Source organism: Pygoscelis adeliae, unplaced genomic scaffold, assembly GCF_000699105.1.
Source record: "Pygoscelis adeliae isolate BGI_AS28 unplaced genomic scaffold, ASM69910v1 Scaffold242, whole genome shotgun sequence".
Taxonomy (NCBI): domain Eukaryota; kingdom Metazoa; phylum Chordata; class Aves; order Sphenisciformes; family Spheniscidae; genus Pygoscelis; species Pygoscelis adeliae.
The window spans coordinates 4151524-4179256 of NW_008824369.1; the positions used below are offsets into that span (position 1 = coordinate 4151524).

At 44.1% G+C, this 27733-nt stretch overlaps 1 protein-coding gene across 1 annotated transcript in view; it reads left to right on the forward strand.

The window, feature by feature from the left end:
- SDK1 (sidekick cell adhesion molecule 1) overlaps positions 1-27733 on the forward strand; it is a 422744-nt gene that overhangs the window by 382884 nt on the left and 12127 nt on the right. The window contains exons 36-41 of the mRNA XM_009320033.1: positions 11813-11928; positions 13350-13536; positions 14354-14491; positions 17598-17759; positions 18971-19096; positions 27288-27452. Coding sequence (XP_009318308.1) covers positions 11813-11928; positions 13350-13536; positions 14354-14491; positions 17598-17759; positions 18971-19096; positions 27288-27452 — 894 coding nt within the window. The remainder of the gene's footprint in view (positions 1-11812; positions 11929-13349; positions 13537-14353; positions 14492-17597; positions 17760-18970; positions 19097-27287; positions 27453-27733) is intronic.

Sequence of the window (27733 nt, forward strand, 5' to 3'; positions counted from 1 at the left end):
GTGTTCAGCGAGAGGCTGTGTACTGATATTCATCCCAGCCCTAAATGCAGCTGCTACCAGAGGTGCTGTTCTGCTCAACTGAAATTAAGACTCTGTTAGAGCAGCCACTATATCAAGAGCATTATTCTACCAGGTCGCTGTCACTATCTGATTGTGTGGTGGGCTCTGGAGTTCAGGAGACTTCACTACCTGCATTTTAATTAAACAGAAATCACAGGTTTGGGGCAGGCATGCTTCAACTAGTTTGGGAAGGTGAATAAAATGGAAGGCGGCAATACAAATCCTGTGCTAACGAGCCTGCAGCCTCCAGTGCTTCTCCCGTATACTGCAAAGCTGTTCTGGATGAAAAATAATGGAATTCATAATTTCTTCCAGCAGCTGCTGCTGGAGGAGAGTGCATGTGTGCAGAGAGAATGTAGCAGAAGGGGTGAAGTGCACCAAGAGACACTAACCTTTAAAGAGGTTCTAAATCCATTTGTGTGAAGAGGGGAGTGATGTGTGTCATTATAACTGATGGTGACATTGGTGACCTTCAGAATTCACAAGGCTGGTTTGTTGTTCTTTTTAATAATGATCTCTGAGAGCTGGTTTTGCAATGGGAAAGGGAAGGAGTAAAAAGAGCTGGAAGACAGAGACTTCTTAGAAGTCCTCTGTTGAAATGCCATCTTGGCTGCTAGCATCATCTTTCGGAAAAGCAGGTTTCCTGGCCATCTCACTTTCTTCAGAAAGTGAAACTGTAGCTTGGAAAGGAACGGGAGTGGGACAGGGGGATGACTCTTCTTACCCCTCTTTTCTTACCTCTTGCTGAATGTACTTCTTGGTGCAAAGCTTGCAGATGCCAAAGCAAATTTCCCACTGTTATCTGCTATTATTTTCATCTGCCCTCCTGCCCGCAGCTCCACAGGTGTTCCTGGAGTTGCCAAACTTCTTTTTGCCTACCTGCAGCTGACACATGGAGGGAAGCTCTGCTCCGCTAGTAACTCAGAGCTGCCTGGCCATCTCCAGCATTTTACAGACAAGGAGTAGAAACCATCTGGAAAGCTCTGAGACCAAAACCAGTGATTTAGGTTTGGGGAAGAGAAGACACAATACAGAGAAGAAGCCATGCTAATAAGAAAGAAGCCTCGTAAGGAAGAAAGACTTGACTCCAAGCATGTGGCTCCCCTTTATAAGCTGCTTCTAGGAAAGAGCTCTTGTCCCTTATTTGGTTATCTGTGTTCAGGCGATGTCCCTTTGTCTCTCGTGCTAATGCCAGAGAAGGTTGTCAGAACAAGGCTGCTTTGTCCTTGAGTGTTTTCATCTGTTTCTGCAGGCCTCACTCTTTTCTTGTGTTCATACAAAATACCCTACATGATGTCAGCTCCCCACCGTAGATCGCTTTCTGGAGAAAGAAGTCCCTCAGCATTACCTTGGGCCCCTCTTTCTCTTATAGCACAGAAGCTTTATCTCCTTCCCTGCCCCAAATGTAGCTGAGAAGATGCTGTGCAGAGAAGTCCCCTGTGCCTCCTTGTTAACAGCCTACAAGAGGAATGACAACATTTCAGTGCATTAGAGCTGGCAGCTTCAATCAGTCTGCTCTGGCCCCCTTGGCTGTTTTCTCCTATCTGTTTGGGACACGTGGGCCATGTCTCTCGGTGACTGACTGTGTGTATGCAGATAGGGAGCGCATTGCTGCTGGCACAGCTAGAAGAACTGGGTGGGCATTTCCATCCCAGATGTCACTGGAGGAGGGAAGAGAAGGATTATCGTGGCCATTTCACATTGCAGTAGTCTAAAACCTGTCAGCCTAGGGACAGTATCTTCCCTTGATAAACAAAAGGGGATGGAGGGAAGCTATTGGAAAGTAGTATAATAAATAAATTATTGGTTTCACTTGCTCAAACTTTAAACAAAGGATTGACCTTCCTTGACACTTTAAAAGCACCAAGCCTTTGAAAGGTATTTGCCTTTTAATTGTTGACACTTCTGAACATCAGCAAAAGGCTACTTTTGGGGGATGGCAGGGTGTTTGAAACATTGATTTTCCTTTTCCCCTCCCCTTTAAATTTAAAGAATCTGCAGAGCTGTTACAACGTCATGCTCAATTGTGAATGAGCTGTTCTGGGAATGCCCTGCTCCAGGAGTGACACCGGGTTTTCATCCTGTCCCTAGGGTCTTTCTCCCTAAGGAAGAAGTTCTCCTCTGAGCTCAGAGTTAAAGATCCAAGCCATGTTCTCCAACAATGCACTAAAGGAGAGAGTAAAGTCAGAGCAGAGCAAGAAAGGGAAACTATAGGAAGATGGAGAGGAAAAAAAAGTGGTGAGACATTTTCTGTTTGGACTGGGAAAGAAACCTCTTTTCAGTTTCTCTTGCATTACTGGAAACCATTACGCCTGTATCCCAACAGCATTCAGTTTCTGAGAGTAGGATCAGCCACTGGGTACATTCTGTCAGCATTTCTTGGTGGATTTTAAACTCCTCCAGGCTCACTCTATACATGGTTTCCACTTGGGGCTTGTCTGCGGCAAGTCCAATTTGGATTTGTTGTTCCCATCAATGCAGCTCCACTGGTGGTAATAGCAGTATAGATAGCACTCGGCTGCATTATCTAATCCTGCAGGGCTGTGACAGGATAGTAAAAAATAACAAACTAAAGTGTGCCTACATTAGAGCATTAGTCATTCCTTGTGTGTTACTGGTATTGCTGCAGTGCTGGGGAATTATGCATATGAATTTTCTATATAAACCTTGGCGCCCGTTCTTATTCAAACTGGCTATTTTTTTTAATGGTAGTTTTACGTTCTTAATCTATTTACAGATGAGCACAAAGGTTTCATAATTAAACTTCCAAATTTGGTAGCTTAGCTCAGTAGCTGCTTTTATAATGGTAAGACAGAAAGTAACTGTGCCAGTGTGAGTCTGAAAGAAGTGTCCTTAATGTCAACACGTCAAAAAGACACCCCTGCAGCTCTCTGGAGACTGAAATCTAATGTCAAGGCAGAAGGAAGCAAAGTCTAAGTGAGAGTCGTACTGCTGTCAAAGCAAGTTATTCTACCATATAGGAAAAGAAATTTTAAGAGAATGCACTGAAAAGCAGTGTCCAGATTGAGACATAGATTTGATGGGCTTATCTGACATCTTTAATTCTCCATTGACAGTCCAGAAGCTCCCTAAAATGATTTGCAGTGTTTTCATGCTGCAAGTAAAAGCTGAATGCGCGCCTCATTAACAGCTCATTAAGTTGTTAATATTGGTCATAAGCAGCCTTTGGTACAGCACAATACTTTATACAGTGCGGCAGCTCCTGCTTAGCTCTGGTGTAATTGCCTCTTTTTATCACGTCTCAGTGTAGGAAAGATGTTTCTGTCCAAGCAAAAATATAACCAGTTTTTGATCAACTGTGCTTACTTATCTCTGCCACTGCTATTGCTGGTGTGGGTGGCGTTGGGCTGCAATTGCCGTGCGACGTATCGCTCAGATGACGAACTTCCATCTCACAAACCCAACAATTTGATGTCGATTTTCAGTACTGACTGTAGCCCGAGACAGACAGACTCTCCGTACTCAAATCCATCATCAGGACTCCTGTCTTTGTTCTGTAGTTGGTGCAAGCGGCAGTGGGAGTGGTAGGACAAATTAGCTGTTCTGCTGCAGTGTTATATGGCCTGTGAAGAACCGAGTGCAGGGACATCCCTGCACAGTACACGAAGGGCAGAGGGATGAGAAGCCTGATCGCGTATGCAAAGCCTCGCTGAACTAACAGCAGAGCTACTCCATTAAAAGCAAAGGAATTAACCTTCCTTTCACAAACATGAGCAATCAGTAGTAATGTAAAAGAGACCATGAATTGCACTGTAAAGAAGTGGGGAAGCCCCTGGCTGATAACTCATACTCAAGCAGACACAGACTGGAGTTCCAGTATTTTTGATTAAAGGGTTATATTTGCAGCCAAATTTCTATTTCCTCTAATTGTGCAGTCCTGCTCTGCTTGCTTTCAGCCATCCTGGGATATGTAAGCAAAATGTTGTAAGTCTTTTCATATGGGTCTCAACTCCTGTGGCTTTGCCTCCTTTCTACAGCTTTGCTGTGAAGCCAGCTGTAGAGAAACACAGTCGGTTTTCTTTTCTGACATCTGTTTGCTGTATCCATCGTCAATCATGGAACTGGAGGCGTTGCAGGTTGCCTGTTGTAGACTGAAAACAAAAAAGTTGCCATTTTTTCTTACGAAAGTATAAATTAGCAATATTCTAAAACATTTTGGCCACAGCAATCCGGACACTGAGATGATATGGGTGTATAGGACCACAGTGGTGAACTCGGGGATGCTATGACTGCAAAGTAAACAAAGAAAGAGAAAACTCTCATTCAGAGTCGAGAAAATGTAAATTTAATCTCTCTCTCCCCAGGAGCACAAGACCACAGTCCTCCGTGGGCTCCCTGGGGTTCCCTGACCATTGCAATCTGTAAATCCTAAATTAATCCATCATGGGGGTCAGCTACCTAAACTTGCATTAAAGCCACAGTGAAAGGTTATCGCAGTGGCAGATCTCACCTGCTCAGTTTGACTTTCATCCGATACGGCTTTTAACATTTGGTATATGGCAAACCCAGTGGAGATTCACCCTATTTGATATGCTCTCTTGACTTTAGTGGAGCATAAGCAGTTTTCGGTGCTTATTAGGTTTTAGTAGGTGCTGCCGTTACTGTTAGTGAACTTGAAGTGGGTGCTTTTGTCAGCTGCCATGAACTTGTGCTATTATGATATTAGAGTGTGGGATTAACAAATTATAATGAGTGGAACACAACTTATAAATGGAGGAGGGAGGAGTCTTGGGAACCGGAGAGCCTGGGGAAATGGTTTGAAGTAGGTAATTTTGCCTCTGTCTAATGGGTAGACTTTCTTAAGAGAGTTGAGAGTGATACTTTCCCACCCGGCACTGCTCCCACTGCTCCCAGTGCACATGAGGGAGGATCGGGCCAGAGTATCAAACACTCAGCAGTTTTTCACCATCCCTTGCACCCTTGAACAACCTTCAGTACCTCCTGGGGGGTGAATCCTGCGCTCATCAGAGCTGACGCTGCTCTCAGTTACACAACTTTCACACCGGGTGAGCTCTGCTAGCTTTAGCGGAGCTAACCCTAATTTGCATTGGTGTAAGTGAGAGGGGATTTTAGCTTGTAGGTTTATGCCTGTATGTTTGTTTGCACATACCTAATGCTTGTCAGGCTTTTGCTGTTCCTGCTCATGGGTCCGTCTCTGCTGACTGATGGGCTGCCTGTCTGTGTGTGATCATATCCTTGTTGACACAAAAGAAATAGAGGAAAAAGCTCATTTTACTATTTTCCCCCCTTCCTGTTTTAACCACCTGTATGCCCTTTCCAGAGGCAGTTTGACAGTTCTGTAAGGGCTTTACTTTTGGGCTGGGCATTCTCAGTCCCTTGATGGATAATCTCAGTATGCAATGTGATAGCCTATTTTAAGTTTGTATTAGCTAAGTAGAACTGTGGGCTTCAGCAAAAGAAAAGTGTGTAGTTTTTGTTTGCAGGCTCTAACTATTTCACAGTACTGCGCTGTGAGATTTGCCTCGGTTGTAGGCATTGGAATGTGATCAGGGTAACTTCTTCTGCATCACTCCAGATCGTGTCTGTCCCATGAAAATCCTGGATTGCACATGGCTTATTGGGAAATCTGAACCCCATATTAAAAGATTAGCAATCACAGCAACAGTGTTTTCACCACCGCTGGAAGAGATGGTGGGGGACAGGATGAGAATTACTTCTGCTTGAGTCACTTGCCAGTTTATGAAGGTTCTTCATGAATAAATCATATCCGTAGAGGTTTCCTCAGAACATGATTGCCTCCTCAGTTAAAAAAAAAGGCATTGGCAGATAACCTCCTAGAGCCTGGATCTGTGGAAAGGCTACTCCATTTCTAGTCCTTGTTTCATTTCAATGTTTTTCCGATATGTGCGGTGAATGTCATCTCTCCTTCTTTCCTCCTTCCACCCCCGCCTCCCTCTCATATCTCTGCAGATGCTGAAGACATGCCTAGTCAATGTTGGGAAGCTTCCCAGTGCTAAGCAAAGAAGCTGGTTATGTTACGTTTGGGTATCATTTGCAGCTGCTTTTATTTATGCTTTTTCATGACTTTAATACCCTTAAAAATTTGATGTGGCAAAAAACAGCTACTGTACTAAGTGTAGTATACGGGGAGGGGGCCAAGTGTTTGCCTACCCGGATAATATGGCACAGAGTAAAGCGATTGCGGGTATGCTAGATTCCCAAAGTCCCCATCCTGATAGCTATTCTCTTTCTCCTCTCCACCCCTTCTTCTCCACCAAGGTAGGTTTGTCTGTTTATCTTTGTATTTTTGCATCAATTAGGTTGTGCTCCCTCTTCATCAGCTTTCATGAGGGTGAGAGGGATGTTGTTCAAGTTCTTCTTGTATGCCTTCCATTGGTCTCTTGTACGCTAGGAAATGTTTCAATTTCTCTTACACTGATCTATGCAACCATGTAAATCAACACATATATCACATGTATCAACATCCCTGAAAAAAGGGTTATTTCCTACTAAAACCTGGCTATTGCAACTGCTTTACACACACCCCCACCCAGTAGGAGGTTGGGCTTCCCGAAGATGGGGGAGACCAGACTCCTTTCCTGAGACTCATTTCAAGTTGCAGGGTGTCACGAGCCTGCTGAAGTTAACAACTGGCAGAGCAGTAGGTTTTGGTGCCAGATTGTCATGCCTGAATAAGAGGGTAGGAGCACTCAGGTCCAATGTTAGCAAATGGAGTTGCGTTGGGGGGGTTAAGACCCACGTCTTTTGTACGTGGGTCTGCCTGTCTTATTGCATCTGAAATACATCTGAGTAACACCAGAAAGTGCAGTCCTTGGAAAAAGGGCGTACTTCCATCACAAAACGTAGCCCAGCTTAAAACAGCCAGAAATTGGTGGGAAACATGTTTTACATTCTAAATATAGCTTGTGCCGCTTTGTCACAGCGGAAAGCAGCTTCACAGTAGCTGTTTTTGAAGCACTATTAACTAATTGTTATTGAACTAATCAGCATCGCTCACGCAGCATTCCTGATGGCACAGAGGTACTGCTGCACAGGGGAAGCATTCCTTGCTCCTACCTCTCTTTCGCAGACACTGTAAGAAAATGGCCAATATACACTGAATATTTTTCTCTCGTGCTGCTTTTCCTTCGTGGAAGGAGTGACTGCAAACATCTGCAGATACACCTCCCTGTTCTTTCTCGGGAGGTAACATCCTTGCATTCCTTCTCTGAGCCCATACTGCAAGAAAACCTCTTGCGTTTCGCTTTGCCCATTCTGCAGATCAGTCTGGCTGTTTTATCTTGTGACCTTCTGTTTGTTTTGTTGTGTTTGGCTTTTATAATCCACTTAACTGTTGCTTATCTACGCCATAACTTGAGGGCAGTGGCTGCAACAGGAGAAGAAACAATCTTTTCTCCATGTCACTGCAGGGACAGAACTTCAATACGGCGAGGATGGTTTAGGCTAGACATTAAAAAAAAAAAAGCAACCTGAGAGTTATTTTAAGAGTTTTAAAAATAGGGATATGCTGGCAGAGTTTGTGTGGGGATGGTGGGGGAATCTGGAAAGAGGTCAGTGATTGAGATTACAGGAACATCTGACCAGCCGAGCTGATCCCGCTGTGACGCAGGAGGATGGATGTCTGAGCCCTCTCCAAATCCTTTCCAGCTCTGTTTTCTGTGACTGTGTGTGCCAGGAACCAGTGTGTAAACTTTGGAGGTGCTGTGTGTGCACGCTTTAAGTGTCAGCACATGCTACATTGAATATTGCTGTGTCTTCTCTCTTGTTGTTACTAGGTAGGTAAGATTACAGCCGATACGTCAGAACATGCTGCAACCACCCCGCCATTATAGTGTGTAGACATACAGATTAGAGGCTTTTTAGGCCTGGAGCTGTCTCTTTGTTCTGTGTTTATGCAACACATTGTGCAATGCGATTCTGGTCTCTAGGTGCTAACACCAAAATGCAAATATATTGATTACTAGGGAATAAAAGCAGGCATGTTCACAAAAGCATGCTTTGATGAACTGGGGGGAAAATGCTTGCTAGATAGAAAAGGATCAGAGGTCTTTACAAAACAGCAATTTGCTTGGGATTGTTTGGAACTGTGGGATCAAGCTGATGCACAGAAAATCTTCAGTCTCTTTCACTGCATTTTTCTCCTCATTTTTTGCCTGCATGTTTATTTAAATGGTGTGAGTATAGGGGAATCTTGCTCCAGACTTGTCTGTGAGTTTCCTGACATAATACTGGCATTACAGAAACAATTAGAAAATCAGAGAAATCCTTTGCTACCCAGAAATTGGAGCAGATTAAGAGCAGCAAGGAATGCTTCATAAAAACAGTTATTAGGTTTACCCAATGAATCACAAGGATTTGTAGCCTACCTGTGCTACATAGCATCGTGGCAACTGTCACTAAGAAAAGGAATAGTAGTTTCATATTGATGAAAAGCTCTTAGTGCCACACAGCCCAGAGAGCAAATATCCAAAGCGAGAAAAACTAAGGCGAACCTTCTGCAATGCACAGAGCTCCGGTGCGGGCAGGCCACTGGGGAATTTAAGCACCTTCTCTTTAAAGGTTATAAGCATTTGCAAGCTCAAATTGACTGCAGTGTGAGCAGAGGCTGTTCAGTACGACTGGAAAATGGGGCAGTGATATGTTTAAATGTGGATTTAGATGTGTAACTTTATTCATGGGCTCATTTTGACTCTCTCTTGCTTTTCCAGATAGATTTATTGTCTTTACATGATCCTGCCAATATCATCCCAGTCCATAGATGATGATGTTTTTTTAATGATTACTATACAACCTGCTCAGCCTTTCTCCTTACTTTTTGGCTGAAAGAGAGTTTCAAGGAGACAATCTCAAAGGTGAATTGAAATCAGATAAGAAAAGAAATGTTTACAGATATCTGCATGAGATTCCAAGGCAGGATACATGCACAGAATTAGACTTCATGAATACATACTGGGTTTTTTTCAGGGAAAGTGAAATGCTTTCCACCTGCCAAGAGCTGAGTTTAGACCCTCAGGGGTCTGTGTCACTCCTGCTATAGTTGATAATGTCACTAACACCTCAAGCAGTGTGAGGTACGCAGCTTTAACCTTGCTTTTTATGTATTCGTGATTTCAACAGCCATGAAAAAATTCAGAGCTCAGTAATCTTCAGCTGCATTCCTAGAAGGTAAAAGGCTTTTGAATTCACCTTTAAAATGCACTTGCTTTTATTGGCACAGACTGTCCATACATTCGGTGAATGGTTGGAGGTTTCAAACAGGTACGAGTCTTTAGGGATGTGTTTCCTTCTTTTTGAAGTATTTCATTTCACCCTTAATGTAACGTGCTGTCTGCACAGAGCCACATCAAGCATCAGCAGCACTTTTCTGCTGTCCCTTGCTGTCAACAAGAAATCTGTGCTTAGAAGAGGAGGGACACATCAGCCTTTGAAAGTTGAACAGAGGGACAGACTCACAAGGCACAAAACCAAACAATTTACATCTCGTAGAGGCTCTGGGGTAGTGAAATGTCTTTTTCCACATTGTCTTTTTTTTTTTTCTTTTTTTCCCCTCCCATCAAATTTTCCACTGCTGTGCCAGCAAAAGTGCAGCTCCGGCAGCGAGCGTGTCAGTGGAGAATGATCGCTGGCAGTTTTTAACCATTGTGTTTCTTAGATGTGCTCCAAAAGTGGTTTGAGGAAAAGCGGTGTTTTTCTGGCAGCAGGCTGCGCACACCGGCTCTTCTAATGGTCGCATCTCGGAAGCGGCAATTGTTGCAGGCTGGCACATGGGATCCAAAGAAAAATGCTATTGTAGACGCTGCTTCAGACCTGGGTATTGAGAGCACTTTGAAGCTGTCAGCTCAGGACAGACAGTAGTGTCACTACCTAGAAAGAAAACACATTGCTAAAGTGATCCATTTTCTTCTGTGATTGTACATATTCCTGTTTCCCTGAGCATGTCATCATCTGGAAATCTCCGAGGTGTATTTTCAGGTTTGTGCTGTGTGATCAGTTTGGCCTCGCTCTCTGATGTGTGCTGTGAAAGTCTCAAAATCTTGAGATTTTTGGTCCTTAACAGAAGGACGCTACATTGCACCGAATGCAGCCAGCCAGCCGGCTAGCTGCTCCCTCCGCTCCTCCGCGAAGTGCAGGAGACAGGGCAGCAATTGGACGAGTGCACCCCTGTGAACACGCTGTATTTCACTGATGGTCATTGTCACCTCATGCATTCGCTACACCCAGCCAAAAAGGAAATGAAAAAATATAATAAACAAATAGTTTGAACTGAGCACCGGGATAAAGGCTATTTTCAATTTTGCCTTTCACGTTTAATTGTACAGCAATAATTTTGCAATAGAGTTGCCGATGGCAAACATGCAAAAGACATTAACTTTATTTATGTTTTGGATTATTAATGTGGCTGTTAAAATTCCTCCAGTTAGTTTTGATTGAATTGTTTTTTTGTGCGATTCTGTCGTTTAATGGAGCGGTAAATAAGAATTTCTGATAATGAGCCCAAGCATCTGTCACAACAACCTGGCGCTGGTTATTAACATTTCCATTAACGGCAGGGTGGGCAGTGATAATATGGAAACCACACAGTTAGAACAAAATAAATAGTTGGTGTCAGGCTGAGTGGGTGTTAATTACTATTTTATTTTATAACTCTGGGGGGAGGGAGTATTGGTAGAAAAGTGTGACTTATGAAGGTCATTCTCTCTAAAGAAAGAAGTCTCCAGAGGAACAGATAACCGGGGCTATCTAACTCAAGTAGTGAATGTTTTATCACTTCTATTTATGGCCCATAAAGGGGCTGAGAGAAAAGAGGCAGCTTTCTCAGGTGGTCTGGGTGAAGGCTACAGCACCGTGAATATGGAGAAAGGAGAAGCGTACCCTTTGCCCTGCCTTTCTCTTCCTAGTTCTGGAGTTTGAACAGGACACGCTTCGGCACCTTCTCTGTAAACAGAACATGTGCTGTTTTGTTAAGACCTGCCGGAGACAGAGACAGCAGGTCGGGAAAACAGACCGTCCTTGCTGGCTGCTGGGGAAGAAAATCCACCTGCACCAAGTTGGATCCCGACAAAGGGAAGGATGGTGTGACCCAGGTGCACTGAAAGATTCGTTTTCTAGCACAGCACAATGCAAAGAAGAAATGCCGTCAGGAGCCAAAGAGGGCCAGCATGTATATGTGACAGTATAATCAAAGCAGTGCTAACAAGTAGCAAACGAAAAGTCATTTTGTCATACATAAAATATTAGTTGCATTGATTAGCGTCTGACTGGTTTTGGAGGTAATTTTAGACAGTATTTTGGCCCTAAGTCTTGGAGCCTTGCAAACAGGCTGTTCTAAAGACTTGCTGCTGAGTGGCAGGCCAGGCTGATGGTGGCAAGGGGGCTGCGTTGCTCCCAGTTAGTTTCAAGAGTGGTCGGTCAGGAGCACAGTGCCACTGCCAAAGGCAAGCCCCAAATGTTACCGTAGAATGAAGATGAAATTCTCCTTTCTTTTCCAAAGCTGCTGGCAGGATTGAGCTGATTCAATGTCTAACCCAGTCTGTGTGGGACAGAACATAACCACGTCCGGAGGCCCAGCTGCTCCTCGGTCTGCCTGGGCTGAGACTTCCCTGTGATATAGATACCTCCAGGGCTGACTCTGTTAGCTGACTTGTGGCGTAAACAGAGCCTGTCCTGGGTCCTTCCGCAAATGGAAAACTGCAACCTGGATATGAACTAGTTCTGCTTGTCACTATTAATTCTTCTCCTTTCCTTCTAGCACCAGCGCTGGCCCCACAGAACATCCAAGTAAACTCCCTTTCTGCAAGCCAGCTGGAGCTCACCTGGGACCCCCCTCCCGCCGACAGCCAAAATGGGAACATCCAAGGCTACAAGGCAATCCTCCTGTTTCTACTGGTTTCATTTATATTGCTTGGCGTTGCTATTACTTGTGAGATAGCTCTACAAACTACAGTTGCCCTCGCTGTATAAGGCAAATTAAAACAGCATTCAGACTGCAGTAGAGAAATGGCACTAAGTCCCAAAACCAAAAGAAAGAGAATGAGACTTGGGGGCGAGAGAAAAGGAAAAGTGTGTTGCTATTTGTGGAGAAGGAGGCCGTGGGGAAACAGGGTACGCAGATAAGGCGGCAGCTCCACTTATGCAGGCAACATATCTGCTCCAAAAAGCAACAGACACACAAGAGCTAGGGGCAAGAAATGTATCGAAGAAAAGTAACTGAGCTTTCTATCTAACAAATGTTACAAGCCATTAGGAAAAGTAGAACTTTCTCCAGGCCTGAGCCAGGTCAGATTTCAGAAGAATTATTTCATTTCCTTAACTTAAACAAAATTAAATCATAGTATTAATTGCATTTGGTTCGTAGGAGATGAGCACGTTGCAGAGGCATGTTGTTTAGCTTCTCCAGCATGAGAATGGACCCTCAGAGAGTGGAAATGGGCAAGTCTACAAACACTGGAGCTTGGCTTGGGTTCAGTGTCTGGCTCTGCCTCTCTCCATGAATTTAGGTCCATAAGCGAAGAAAAGCCAAGCCAATGTGAATAATCTGGCATCCCTTCTTGGCAGTAACAAGCATCCTTATATATCAATTCATGTTCTTTTCCTTTTGTACGTATATAGATGGTTCTAACAGCTTGGCTTGTAGAGCCAAGGTGGAGTCTTGCCTTGGCTCGTTCTCTCAACTTTCTGGCTTGCTTTGGCCTGTTGTAATGCTCTCGCTGCCAGGCCTGTCCAATAAGTAGGGCTGGCACCACTTTTCCTCTCGGAAACCACTTCTCCAAAGCCTAATTTTATGGCATCAGGGTAAAAATTATGTAAGGGAAGAATGGGAAAAAGTACCTCAAGGAACTTTAGGGAAAGTCTTTATTACCCTCTTCAGGAAGGCATTTGCTTGGCTGTCCTGTGGAGACAAATGGTGAAACCGTTGTGTGCATACAGAGGTGAGTTATGGACCGTCGTATCGGGATGCCAGTGCTGACAGGCAGCTAGCATTTCAGGGAGAATTTAAAGACTGACCTCTCATCGCTGAACTCTGGCAGCTCATACCTGCTGTCATTAGGCCATATTCTTCAGCCTGTGCTCTATTTTTGAGTGATGTACTCAGCTACACGGTCACTGGACTCAGGGGAATTTGCCAAAGGAAGAGAAAAGATTTAGCACATGGTGAAAAGCTTTAGTATCCCATTTAATGCAGGAGTCCAGAGCAAGACTGCACCATCTTCCTGATGTTTTATAGCTGCAATGCCCAGATGTTTCCTAGGTGTGGGATATACTAAAACATCTCACTGTCCCAACAGATTTACTACTGGGAGAGTGACATCCAAAATGACACGGAGAAAGTGAAGGTCCTTTTCCTCCCGGAGACAACCGTCCGGCTCAAAAACCTGACCAGCCACACGCGGTACATGGTCTGCATCTCTGCTTTCAACGCAGCCGGGGACGGCCCCAGGAGCAGCCCCTCGCAGGGCAGGACACACCAGGCGGGTACGGGATCATTGCCTTGTCTCAAAGCACAGACTTGGTGATGACCAGAATGTAACTGGGCAGTGGCTAAGGGAAATGGGTGGATGCAGGAGGGCACTGGTGTTTAGATTTAGCTTTCAGATGTGTCATTACATTGTAGTGGTCTTGGAGGGGAAAAAAGGGATCAAATAAGTGGACCATGTGGGAAAGGGAACGCTACAGCAGAAATGAGAATGGACTGGCAGAAGGACCAGTCCCTTCACAAGCTGGTCCAGAAGGAAACTGACTGTGGGTCTGTTTCTGGTCTCTGCTATCACATCTGAAAATCTGAAGGAACTAATCTCCAGTGCCTGGAAATTGCCCAAACAGTCCTGTGAGAGAATTATTGTGCTTTTTATGATTCCTCCTTTTTTTTTTTTTTTTTTTTAAAGCTGAATCAGCAGCCACCAAGTCAGACTGAGCTGTCTCTGTGCTGGATGTGACCGTGGTAGGAGTACTCCAGCACAGGGTGAAGGCAATGCGCTTGGTGTGGTGGCTAGGAAGAGGAGGCGTGCACTCGGGCTGTATGCTCACGTAGCACCCTTCTGAGGGTCTTTCCCTTCCATGTCCTATCTCCTTGCTTGCTTTTGAGGTTCAGCTTTGCAGCTGAGTGGCTGCTTTTTTTAGGTCAGACTGGTTTTCTGATTGATTACAGGACATTTGGATAAAATAGACAAATCCCATGCTCAGCTTGTTTCCTTTAGATTTAGGCTGGGCAAATAAAGTAATGTTTTATAATATATATGTATATCAGATTGACTACTTCTGCTGCAATTCAATCTATTTGTAATCCTTTCAGCACCCAGTGCTCCCAGCTTCTTGGCATTCTCTGAAATCACTTGCACGACACTCAATGTGTCTTGGGGCGAGCCGACAGCAGCAAATGGAGTCCTGCAGGGTTATCGAGTAGTCTATGAGCCTTTGGCTCCCATCCAGGGTAAGAAAGACCTCCGATCATACATATTCATGGGGAAATGACAGAAAAGCACTGTAGTATCTTTTATCTCTGCCCAATTTCCTACTTGCTCTCTGCCGTTTTCCAAGAGAAGCCAGGTGGCAGAGGCTAAGTGAAACAATTCTGCTTTTGCCAAAACTGTTCAGCAACCTATAGCATTGTGGAATATAGCTTTTGTCTGTCCTCTCTCATTCTCTTGCACAAACTATATTCTGTGTGATTTGAAAAGTCATTTTATGGCCGTCATTACCTGGTATGGGCAAAGAGGAAACTCAGCCTGAGAGTGCCTGATTGTCTCCCCGCGTTGCGCTTTGAAATTGCTGAGTAGGCTCCATCCCAGAATAGTCGTCAGACGCATTTGTGTTGCTTATCATGTCATGTGTCACTTCTGTTATCGCAAAGATTGCCTGGGCATCGAACATGCTAGTCATCACTGGTACCACCGCCACTTTTGACAAGGGAGAATAACTGTGATAGAGATCTAGTTGTGTCTGTTTACGTGGAGTTTTCAAGCAGCATTTTTAACCCAGCACTACATTTAAGCTAGGCCACGACAATGTGGTGGCCACAAATGTTTCATTAATTTGCCATAACAGCAACAGAGAAGGATTTGGCAGTTTCTCTGAAAACAAATGTAAATTCATTCCAAAGGTGAATTAGAAAAGATTACGAAGTTTGTGGATGGTCTTATTAACATTTTTATATTCCTGGTAGATCGCCAGTAGTTCAGTAGGATGTCCAACTTTGGCAGTGTGACAGCAGGGAGAGTAACTTCAACCATTGCCAATCCATTTTAAACTCTCTTCCAAAGAAATAAAGATATCAGGCAGTCATATTTGCTTCTTCTGTAAGGAATAAAGATCTATATTGTCTGAATATCCATGTCTCATGCACTGAGAAAGTTATATTCAGGAATGAAAACATGGGAATAAAAGCACTTTCAGCCTTTACAGCTGGCAGGTCTGAGCACAAAGAGCTAATGCAGAAAGCATTTCTAATTCTGACCAAGAAATGTGCACAGGGTATACAGGAGGTTCGGGCTGTTTGGGCATTTCCTGCCTTTTATTCATTCCTACACAAGGTTTAAGAACACATTTGTTCGCCTGAAAATATGGAAGTGTCAGATCATGTTTTCTCTGCATGCATTTGACTTAACATCCTCAGAATCTTTGTTTTCTTTTCTTCTCTTCCCCACCTCTGCCTGTGCTATCTCTAACTCCAGTTTGTCTCTCCTTCCCCTCTAGAAGATTTCTGATGTGAGCAGGGAGGTTATGGAGGGCTTTTCCTCAGATTCTAAGTTTTTGCCTAAATTTATTTTCCAGTTTCTACCCATTTGCTCTTGTGCCAACATTTTTCTTTCAGCAAACATATTTATTCTCCCACCATGGTAAGTAATCCCTCCCTCGATGCCATCATTTTCCTCCGATAGAAAAGCCACGCTCCTTTATTTAGAGAGCAAGGTAAAGCCAAACTCATTTGAAGGTGGAGCACGTAACAGTGCTGAATGCAGGCAGCGAGGCTTGCGGGGCTGGCAGCTGCCAGACCCCACGATCCCAGAGGGTCCTTCCAGCCCCAGGTCTCAACGTTCCTCCATGCCAGCACTACAATGCAACAACATGGATGGACCAGACCTCCTGGAGCTTTTTTCCTGCATCTTTTGACTTTTCACCTATTTGTGATTTTCGGCTGAGCACCCTCGCCGTTGTGACACCTCCTGCCTTCCCACTCACAAGCTGCCATTTCAAACCTGCATAGTCTGCAAAACTTCCTAACAGCGATCTGTTCTTCAGCACAGTCTTCTCCCTGTTTGACCTTTTATTGTTAAAGCTTTACAGTGTTATGTTTTACACAAAAATAGACAACAAAACTGCCCTGGAGCCTTTTTTAACAGTTCCTTTTTTTTTTGGAACATAACTTCAAAATGACAAATGCTTCCTGATTTGTCTCGGAGAAATGAAATAGTACACCTAGGGAAGGAGGGCACACTTTTACTGCTTCCTCATTAACCAAGGAAAGATTCCCTAAGTTATAAATTGTATCTGGGAGAAAACTGAACAGAAATTGCTTGGACGTTATTCTTTATTTAACTGATAAAAACTGAAAGAAGCATCTTGATTTGCATAAAATAAGCATCTGGATTGAAAAAATTCTTCCTTCTGCATTTTTCTGAAAAGACAAACTAGCCAGCTGCCTTCTCTAGTGGGAAAAACATTTTCCCGCTTCCTGTCTTCTTGGTTTGAAATGTGTTATGTACATCTACAGAACCAGGAAAATGCCAAAAGGACTCTGTATATTCAAACTTTCTGTTCTGTGAAATATTTTATAAATCAAATTCTTTCCGTTGACCTACTTTTAGAAAATTTCAATGAAAACTAGATTTTTTGTTTTCAAAGCACTCATTGCCACTCTGCCCTTTATGCAGCACTGAGAACCTAAACGTGAAACTAGCTATGAACATTCATGAAGGAAACAGCACCGATTTTAATTCATCCATGTAAGAAAAATCCTTAGTGAGAAGAGTGAAACACAAGTGATGACTTCAGCCTTGTCCAAGCTAATAGTGCTTTGATTGCATCCCCCATTGCAGTGGCGTTTATACCCAGAAGTTACCTGTGAGATGTATGTCCTTCATTCCGCATTCACTTGGTAATGGTGGAAACAGGACGAGGTGAAAGCAAAGATCCTGGCCCTTGTTTCCTCCTCCAGGCAATGTTGCAGGTTACTTGGCAAAGCAGCAGTGGAGAAACGCTTAGGAAGCAATCTGCAACATGCGGTCCTCTTCGTTTACCTCCTCCTTTCTTGCCAGAGTAATTAGTGAAGTTGCGTGTAGTCTCTTGGTAATTTCCCAGTTGTGTTGTAAGGTTTTTTTCCTGTCAGTACCCACTTATCAAGCTTAAACTCTAATTATACTTATCAGTGCTGAAAATTGGCTATTATCACTACTTAAACTCCTGCTAATTGTAAGAAATACTTTCATAGCAAACTGGCAGATAATTTTACTTACCATCTAGATATAACAAGCTCCACTTGATTTCTTTTTTTTGCATTGCAACCTTCTCTTATTTTTTTATCTGCGTGGCTGTTCCAGGGGTGAGTAAGGTGGTGACCGTGGACATTAAAGGGAACTGGCAACGCTGGTTGAAGGTCCGAGATCTCACCAAGAGCATGACCTATTTATTCAGAGTGCAAGCCCGAACCATTGCCTATGGACCTGAACTGCAAGCCAACGTCACGGCTGGGCCAGCAGAAGGTAAGTGGAACCATAAAACCATGTCGCAAGCCAGATCAGTTACACAAACGTGGTCCAACAGCGGGGAATAGTGCACTCAGGGCTTAACATGAATTTCCAAGCCAAGGAGAAGTTGAGTCACAGGAGCTCAGGGCATGATTCAGTGGGTTTCACAACTGCCCATGAAAAACATGTTTCCTTTTTTCCTAAAATCTAGAAGTCTGATGTGAATAAACAAAACAGTGTGAATAAATAACACAAATGGGCTAGCCAGGGATTTTGAAGCTGCAGCCTGACAGCGCAGTGCATAATTCTGACTGTACTGCTCTGCGGTGGAGTCAGAACTGGAATAACTTTGCCGAAACCAGCAGAGGTTCCTGGATGTAAAGCCAGAAAGAATTTACAATTATTCTCTCCTGACACCTTGGTTTATGCAGAGGGAGAGGTCTGCGAATTTCCTGATATGTCAAGAGAAGTTACAGACTGAACACCAGCTTGGTTCAATATGCGTACCAAAAGAGATTGTTTTCTTATTTGGTCAGTGATTTTGATAAACAGATAATCTAACAAGGCAAATGCCTTCCAATGATACAAGCCTGTCCAGTAAATCACAGAACATCAATGCATTGGTCACATTTCTGATTTTTGCTTCTTTTCCAGCTCAGGGAAATATTTGCTCCCTCCGTCAGAGCCACGTCTGGTAATTCCACCCTTCTGGGTGCCAGCAAGCTTTCACTTTATCACAGTACCCTCCATAGCCATTATCTGGGACAGCAGCACTGTGGATCCGCAGTCCAACTCTCATGCCCCACCACAGAGAGTGTAAAGCAGGAATCCTCTCTAACATGGCCGTGGCATCTTCCCAAGCAAATGGGCAGACGGCTGTCCCCACGAACCTCTCCCTGAAACTTGGAGGCTGGTTTCACCTCTGAAGTCAGAAATAGCAGTGGCAATGTGCAAACACTGCAGATATGCTAATGGTTAAAATGAGAGTGTTTTTTCTCTTTCCTTCTTAACACAGGTACCTGTAAACCCCAGCCATTGATATGTAACTGCTGGTACCAGAACTAGTGAAAAATTTAGGTCAATAGCCCATGGAGCTGGCTTATGTTGCCTATATGTTGACCAATACTTCTAGATAATTTTTTTCCCTAGATCACTAGAAGAAATGAAGAATACTGCAGTCTGTCTGTGATACCACCACCATTTGCTATTCTCGTTTCATCCTTCAGGGTCTCCCGGCTCCCCTCAGGAGATTCTGGTGACAAAATCTGCTTCTGGGCTGACGCTACAATGGACTGAGGGAGATTCAGGAGAAAAACCCACCATTGGGTACATTATAGAGGCACGACCCTCAGGTAAGCTGTGGGAAACACGGAGAGCTTGATGTCATGAGTTCCCTTCCTTCAGTCCATGCTGAAACCCATCCTGCGGTGGAGAGGTTGTTTGTCATCCCAGTAAGGTAATGGGATTTTGTGAGAGAACGCTGTTGCCAGCCAGTATTAAACTGTTGCTGGTTTATTATGTGGTTTAGCAGATTTTCTCCTGGTTAGGAGTAGTCGCAGAAAATTACCCTGAGTGCTCTGGCTTTCACTGTACTAAATCACTGGTAAATCATCCAACAGATGAGCTAATATAGTTAATAATTAAAACTCACTTAAATGCTTACAGCATCTTTCATGCGCAAGGACCAATATTGCAAACTGTATTTTGAGGACCACAGCTAGAAATCTGTCCTCCTCTGCAGCGGAACACAGCAGCTAATTACTATTTTACTGTTAATAACAGGGCCAGGACTTTAGCAACACGTATGCATCACTTTCCCCATTTGTTCTGCAGGGAGGGCACTGGGGGGGGAAAGCAATTCCCCTCATCACCACAGTTTTTCTTGGTGCTTTCCCAGAGCTCCTTTGCTTCTGGGATTTGCATCTTACTGAAGCTGCTCTCTGCTTTTTCCAGAATATTTCCCCAGTGGGACACTGTCATTTTAAAGGTAGGCGTATGCTCCAGCCTGTTCATGGCCTCTCCCAGCTTCCTACCCCTCGCAAATTCAATAAGTGCACACTTTCTGGTAACCAAGTCATTAACAAAAACCAGTGAATGCTGCCAGACTGCTGTGTAATCTCACTTGGTAATTGCCCTCCACTGTGACAGTGAATGTTGATAACCATTTGCTGAGTACAGTTTTCCAGCCGGTGATGCATCTACCAGATACAGGTTTCACGTAGGCTGTGTTTGAATGTCACGATGTCAAAAGCTTTGCTGAAGTCAGGATAGATGATGTCTGCTCTTTCTCCTCTATTGACAAGGTCTGCTTCCCTGTCACAGAATAAAATTAGACATGATTTATACTTGACATACCCATGTTGGCTGCTTGTTCTTTCCTTTTTTACTCCTAGGTGCTTGCACATTGCTTGATTATATATTGATTAAATGAATGCTTATCTGTTTGATTATACAAAGGATCCTAACTGTTTCTTGTGTGTGTCTTGAATGTCAGGCTGCATTTAAAACTAATGATTTTAATTACCTTTAACCAGACCAGTAACAAAATCATTGCCTGCATTTCTGTTGTCATCACTGAAGATGCAGATTTCCATACTTGCGTCTGATAGAATTTGCTCCGTAGCGAGGCTCTGCTGTGACCCTAAAATTTCTTCCTAACTTCTGTCATTTACTTGACAATTGTTTTCAAAACAAAGTGAAGGAAAATGTGTACCTTCTCAAAGCACTGGAGTTTCCCAGAGCAATCAAGATTTTTTTTTAGTTAAAGGCGTGACACCGCTGTGCTTCTATTTCCCTTACATCAGCTTATTGATTTCTGCCCTTATTTCTTTATAGGTAGAAAATACCCTGTCTTATTTGAACAGCATTGTTTAGATAGCAAGTTAAACTGAAACTGTTCATTGAAGTTGACTTACCAGCTTACATTTCCCCAAACAGGGTTTTTTGAGTATTTTAGAGGGAATCCTGCAGCCCGTGTGCAGATTGTCTGCAAGCTGGAAATTCAGCTCGTGTGAGTGGTAACATTGCAAACTCATCCGATGTTCCTGGGCTTGTCTCACCGTTGGATGTGAATGAACGTTTTACATTTCATGGCTAAGGATGTAGGATTTGTGGCCCACTCTTTTTGAGTAGGAAGAAAATAGTCCCTCCAAGGCAGGTCTGAGCTGCATTAACCCTGGGTCACTTCTGCTGGTCCCACTCCACTCATCCTGGAAACACACAGAAGAGGTCTTATTCTCCTGCTCTTGCAACCTGACCGTTGAGGCATTTAATTCCTCTTCAGATTATTTTAATCCTATTCATGCTGCTGTAGCAAATGAACTAGGCATTCGTATGCTGGATTCTCATCCTTCGTTCTGGTTGCAGCTGTAAGAAGCGTGAAATGTGATCCAGGAGAGGAGACAGACTAATTGGAACATTTCCTTATTTCACCCAAGTGTCGGCTTCCTTACTGTGCTGCTTTTCTTCCTTGTCTCTGCACGGAGGAGTTTGAAATCTGAATTACAAGCTTAACAAAAGCAGGGAACTAATTCCTCCTGTCAGGGCTGGTCATTCAGTGCAGCTTCTGTTTTAATATAATTCTAAGAATTTGCTTCTGCATGTTGATTTATAGGGGTAGTAGAGCGTGGATTGGAGCAACCTTTGTTTTTAAGGAGTCGTTGTGCAAGAGAAGAGCAGTTGACTTGTGCCCTTCACATAAAATCAAGGAAGGAAAAGATATATTCATCCTTCTGAGATCAAAAAAGTGTCATTGAACAGATAGATGAAAAGCTTTAGCTTGTTGCCGAAATTTAAATGCAATACCACTACCTTAGTGTTTCACATCTCAAGTGTTATCTATTATAGGCCTCATTACCCCAAACGTTAAATGCTGTATCATCTCATTTTCCCTGCTGTAGCTCCCTGCCAAGACTCTTCCATCAGAGTGGGAGGGTGGCTTTCTGTCAGAAATGGCAAGCCCTACCCGCTTTTGTCACTTCCCTTTGAATTTTTCAGTGCTCTGCTGTGTCTCCCAGGGCTCCGGCTGCCCTGCTGGGTTTAGCAATGGTGGCAGCAGGCAGCTGAGGTTGTTCATTTGATCTCCCCGTTTCTCTCCCGGATTTATGGAAGGTGACCAGGCTGACTACCTCCTCTGCATTTTGAATATACTCAGGCACGGGGATGGGGCAGGCGAACCAATATTTTTTCCAGAGTGATCTGTGCTAGAGGAAGACATTACAGAAACAGAAGAGTTTTTCTTTTCCTTCAACTTCTCTGTCCCTGGAGAAATGGACTCCAGTTTAGCTCCTTGTGCATTACAAGCAATGCAATTAAGCAGCCTCTGTCACTGCCATCGTAAGCACTCCCTAGACATCAACTAGGCTGGCTAAGGAATGGGTATTAGATCATGTCCTCAGTTTTTACATACAGAGGAAAAGTCCGAAATGGCACAACGATGTTAAGGTTCCCAGGGCTGCCCGAGGGAGTGGAGAAGCCAGTTTTGCCCCTCTTTTCCCAATCCCATGCCACATCCAAAGCTCCTCTCTCTGGACTGTGCTTTAATGGTAGGCATGTGGCCTGTAAAGTACTAAGCAGTCTCACACAGGCTTTCCTTCCCAGTTATCCCCTACCTACAAAGTGGATGTTTTTGTATAATGCCCCAGGGATCCACACTGCCAGGAGTGGACATGGATACGTAACTGCCAAGCATGACACCTTCATGCATGTATTTGCCTCCTGCAGTCATCTTGAGCTGCAGGGCAGCCGTGTAGATGTTTGGTCAACCTGCTTCATGGCTTGTGTTGCCTCAGGAAAAGCCTCTGACCCAGGACAAGCTGCTATAGATTTCCTCTTCTGCTTCCTCTCCCCATGATGTGTTTTGGGGTTTGTTTGTTTGCTTTTCCCAAGCAGGGGATGACTTAAGCCCAGTGGAGGGAATTGTATCTTAACATGCTTCCAGTAATAATATTTCTAGCACCGTGGCTGGCATGAACAGGCCGGTTAAACCTCAGATCAGCCACAAATCATGAGCTTAGGACATAGATAAATCAAGAAAGTGTTTTCTTTTGCTCCCCAAGATGATCAGTTCCATGAAGGCAGCAGACGTTTTGGAGGAGAACCCGTCTACTTGGAGTGGGGATTGTCCTTCCCAGAAATGCTGGTTTTTGCTTCCCACACCCCGAGGGCAGATCTCACTTTGGTTTCCTTTCTGGTGTCTTGAGTAATGTTTCTATGTTTTCTTCCTTTTCTATTTATTTTTAAACAAACGAAGGAGTGCAGCGTCAAACATGGACACAAACCAGCAAAAGTCAGTAAATTCAAAGTGAATGGTGCAGCTGCATTGCTGGCATCTGCCATGGGGCCTTTGGTTCGCTTCTGCTCGCAAACGACATGCTGAGGCTGACAGTTTGTCAGCCTTCACTTCCCATTCTTGTCCTTTTGCTAGTTTGCATGATAATCCAGCCCTTTGCCTCTGACAAATACATCCACATTTTAATTTTGTCCTCCGCAGGAGGAACACTACCCGCATTCAGCCGGTCCTTAACTCTCAGCAGCTTCTCCCCTCATAAACCTCCTAATGTGTAATTAGGAGAAAGTTTTACGGCACGGCTCTCCTCTTACTCCAAGAGGGGAAGGCTGGTGTTTAAGACCTGAAAAACTGACAGCTTTCCATCTCCCCAGCCGCAGCACGGCAGTTGTTTGTTAGTGGCCTGAGTTAGCAGAGCCGGGAGCCTTCGTTACTGACTGACAGTTTTATTCAGCGTGGAGACCCCGATTAATTGTCTGTGAAGCCAGGCTGGCCTGTGGGTGCTGTGTATGGCTGCAGCTTGCAGGGCTGCTCCTCGCCAACACAGGATGGCCAGCGCCTGGCCGGGGCAGGCTGGACATCGTGTTAGGTTGGAGGTGGTTTCACCTTCCCCTGTCATTCAGATCTTCTCCCCATGCACGTGCCTCACTCCCAAACTGGATGGAGGAGTCAAGGCTGGGAGATAAACATCAAATCTCACTCCAGCAGGAAATAAGGCTGGGGCAGGGTCTGGCGAAGCATTGATAGAAACAAGAAGCAAAGAAAAATGTATTTTTTTGAGGAGCCCTTCCTTTTCTATCACACATTTAGGCCTTTTTTAAGAGGCCGAGTGCCCAGTGAAAGGCGATGTGAAATGAAGAACGGGACGGATGTTACTGAAGGAAAAGCATTTGCGAGCAGTGCAAGTGCATCCCCGCTGCCAGCTGTGCTGCCTCTCTCAGGACACTGACCGGGGCTGGCTGAGCCTTGCACCTCTTTGCGGGAGTCCGGTGTTGCAAACTTTGCTTTTCTCGGCGGTTTCTATGAGTTAATACCCAGTTGATATCCCAACCACGGCATGTGCATCTTTCCTCCCTAAAGTGAGTGGAAAATACTGTGTACAGTGTACTAATGATTTTCTACTGAACTTAAAGGCCAATCTTTGCTATCACAAGTGACCTTCTAACGAATTCTCTTTCAGCTGAACTTCTAACATTTAGAGCAAACCTGGTTTTGAGGGATAGGGGAAGAGATGCAGTGAATGAACTCACAAGTGTGTGTTCAATATTTAATCTCAAAGTTCACCACTGAAATAAAATGCTTTTTTTAGTTTGGATATAGAATCATAGAATCATAGAATAGTTTGGGTTGGAAGGGACCTCTAAAGGTCATCTAGTCCAAACCCCAAAAATCTGTTTGCGATCTCCATCTACAGAGAGGGGCTTGAGTATTCCAAGTGGAGGTAAGATAAATTAATTGAGGCTCTGGAATGAAAAGTCTTGTTGGCCAGGGCTTGGGAAGCCACAGACTGTCCTTTGTGTGGCATTGGCTTGGAGTTAGCAGTGGGGGAGACGTAAGGATGTCTCCCTTTCCAGGCTGCCACCGTGCAGACTTCTGACCACAGTAGCTGCATCAGCACCTCTCTGGGATCCCAAGGATCACACGCTGGGTCCCATCTTGGCCAAGCCCTGTTTCCTATCCTAGGAAAAAAAAGTTTGGGCAAAGATTCTTTCAATGAATGAAAGGGGGGTGGGCCAGAGAAGATATGGCCACTAGCCAGAGCATCTCTGAGTCCCTGTGAGACAGGGATCCCTCTGAAGAAACATCCACCAGCAGCCTTTGCTGCCCTACACCATCGCCACCATAGCCAAGGGGACAGAGAGGTGGAAATGCAATGTTGACTTCTCACAGGTAGTTTCCCCAGCTTACTGGAAGCTTTACAGAGTGGTTAAATTTACACTTCTTGGTCTGTTGGATATTCTGCACTGTGCACCTTGATAAGTTTGAGAAAATGAGTAAGAAAGTGTGTGTGTGTGAACTATTGTGTTTGTTGCAATGAGTGTTGAACATTCATTTTTATTGTTGCCTTTTCTCCCCCCATTTAAATGGCTTTCAATGCAAACAAATTGCTTTTCAGACAATTCACAATGGGCTCAAATTCTCTTATTGCATTTTACAAATGTGTTTATGAAAGCTCAGGCAATTCTAGCAATTATGGCAATATTTTATAGTCTGAGATCCATCTTCCTGGTATTGGTGGTTGCAACAATCTAACTTTGAAAATGCATCCCTCACTCCACCCTCTTCAGAGAAACTAAATCCCAAGCTCCCTTTTTATTGCATTGTAAGTTTACGTGGTAGAAATAATCTAGCTTTCTATTGCCCTGTAAAAGGGAAGTCAATATTTTATCTCTTGTTTTATAGCCATTGTAATATCCAACTAATACATAACAATGGTACATTATGATAACTTCATTATACTCTGATCATGCTGGTGAATAATGTATTGCTCTGAATTTTAAGCATGACAGAAGAATTACCTATTTTTATTGTTCTTTGGTATTTCTCAAATGTAGCTGGAACAATAACATTTCAGCCTGCTTTTTGCACCCACTGAGACTGCCAATCCTCATGATCAGAAAAGATGTAGTTTGGGGGTTGTTAGTCATTGTGTGTGTTGCTAGACGTGCAGCACGGTACAAATTACTGAGCCAATATTTACTGATGCCAAAGTTAAAATATTCACATGGAAATGCACCTGCAGTGTTAATCAATCCATCTTTGCTGCTATTCCCTGTTGCACAGAAGTAGGCTAAGGGCCAAATTTTGCTCAGTTACACCAGCACAATTCTGGAATCGCTGCGGTGACTCCAATTAGTTTACACTCAGGTAAATGCAAAGGAAATGAGAACAGATTCCTGCCTCACGCTGCAGCAGTGGAACAAGTCGCTGAGGGTAGTGCTGCTGGCTCCTGCTTTATTGTTACCTTGATAACACCTCAAGCTACAGAAGTCATGCTGATGCTCAAATCTCACAGTGCAGAGGACTTTCTTTCAAAGCAGGCAGCTCCTGCGCTGGAGTCGTATCTACGCAGAGGTTATCATCGTATTCCCATTGCAGTGGGACATGCAGAGAAAAACAGACATTGCTCAAACAGCTTTGATAACTAAAAGTAAAAGCCCAATGGGATACTTGTGAGGTGAGATCTATAAAAGCTACGCTGGCTTAGGCTAGCTGAGAGTTTGGCCCCATGCGTAGACAGTAACTCCATTTTGTCAGCGAAAGCGCTGGGCTCCAATTGTTACTGAAAAGCAGTCCGTTTAGATTAATGTTTGATTCCTGCACTCAAACTTATTGACTGTCATTTTTAATTATAGTTGGTTTTGTTCTTACTGGTAATAGCATCCATCTTGTTGAAAGTTCTTTCCATTGTAATCAAGTGAATCTAAGATTGCGGGTATGGATCAGGGACCAGAACGGTGCCTGGTCAGGATGCACATCAGGATCAATGTTGGTATGGCTGCTGAGGACTGAGGTTACCCTACTGAAACACTCCCATCAGAACAGCATTGTGTTTCTAACAACTTCAAGAGGTTTATAATACAAACAAAAACTCACTTCTGTTAAAAATGCATGGCACAGAAGCGCAGTGCCGGCTGTCTCGCTCTGCGGGCTGTGCCACGCTGCGGGCCAGCGCATGCAAAGGACATATCACTATTGATATTGTGAAGCAAGCAGCACTCCAGTGACACCAGTCCACCAGGCACCAGTTCATGCAAGGCCACAGTACTTCCCACCAAGACCCAAATCCTACATTAGTTTGCAAAGCCTACGCACTTCAATAGTGAAGTCAGTTTTGCAATGTAAAAAGCAGGCAAAACCTGTGCGATTAGGAGTCATTAATGTAGCAGGTTGCTTTGGGTTTACTTGCTCTGTCAAATAACAGGCATGCTGATGCAGTGACCTTACCTGATCAGGAGGGACCCGGATGGCTGGCAGCTGCTCTAGCCGGCTCAGGTCACTGTGGGTGCTGCTGCAGGTTTTAGAGGAGACCTCTTCCATCTGGGCTGTTATAAGACCCCATCATGAATAAATGCCTTTATAGATGGGGTCCTGCAGGGCATTCTGACGTTTGTCTGTATTGCTGAGCAGCCTTCAGGTAAGCATGTCCACTGCCTGTGGTTGAAACACACAATTAATGACAATTTTTTTCGATGAGCAGAAGGAAGTGCCAGGTCGCACAGTTCATGCCATTTCTCTCCTTGCTGCTTTCCTAGATGAAGGACTGTGGGATATGTTTGTGAAGGACATCCCTCGCAGTGCTACCTCCTACACAGTCGGCCTGGACAAACTCAAGCAGGGTGTGACCTATGAATTTCGGGTGGTGGCTGTCAATGAATTTGGCTATGGAGAACCAAGTGTTCCCTCTGTGGCAGTATCAGGTAATCATGGATTTTTTAAAATATATTTTCCAATGGAATTTCTTGGGGTTGGGGGCTCGGAGAGGGAAAAAAAACCAACCCAGATTCTGTAGTTGCAACAAATAATCAAGGGCAGATTGTTTCCACTTGTTTTAGGGTAAAACCAGAGTGATATAGTGGTGAATCAAGGCTTGTAATTACAGTATGCTTTACTCTGAAGAGGAAAAACGCATGTGCCATTTTTAAGTTTGACAAAGAACCTTCTCAGGAATTTCAAGAGCGTTTGTATGTAAGATCTCTTT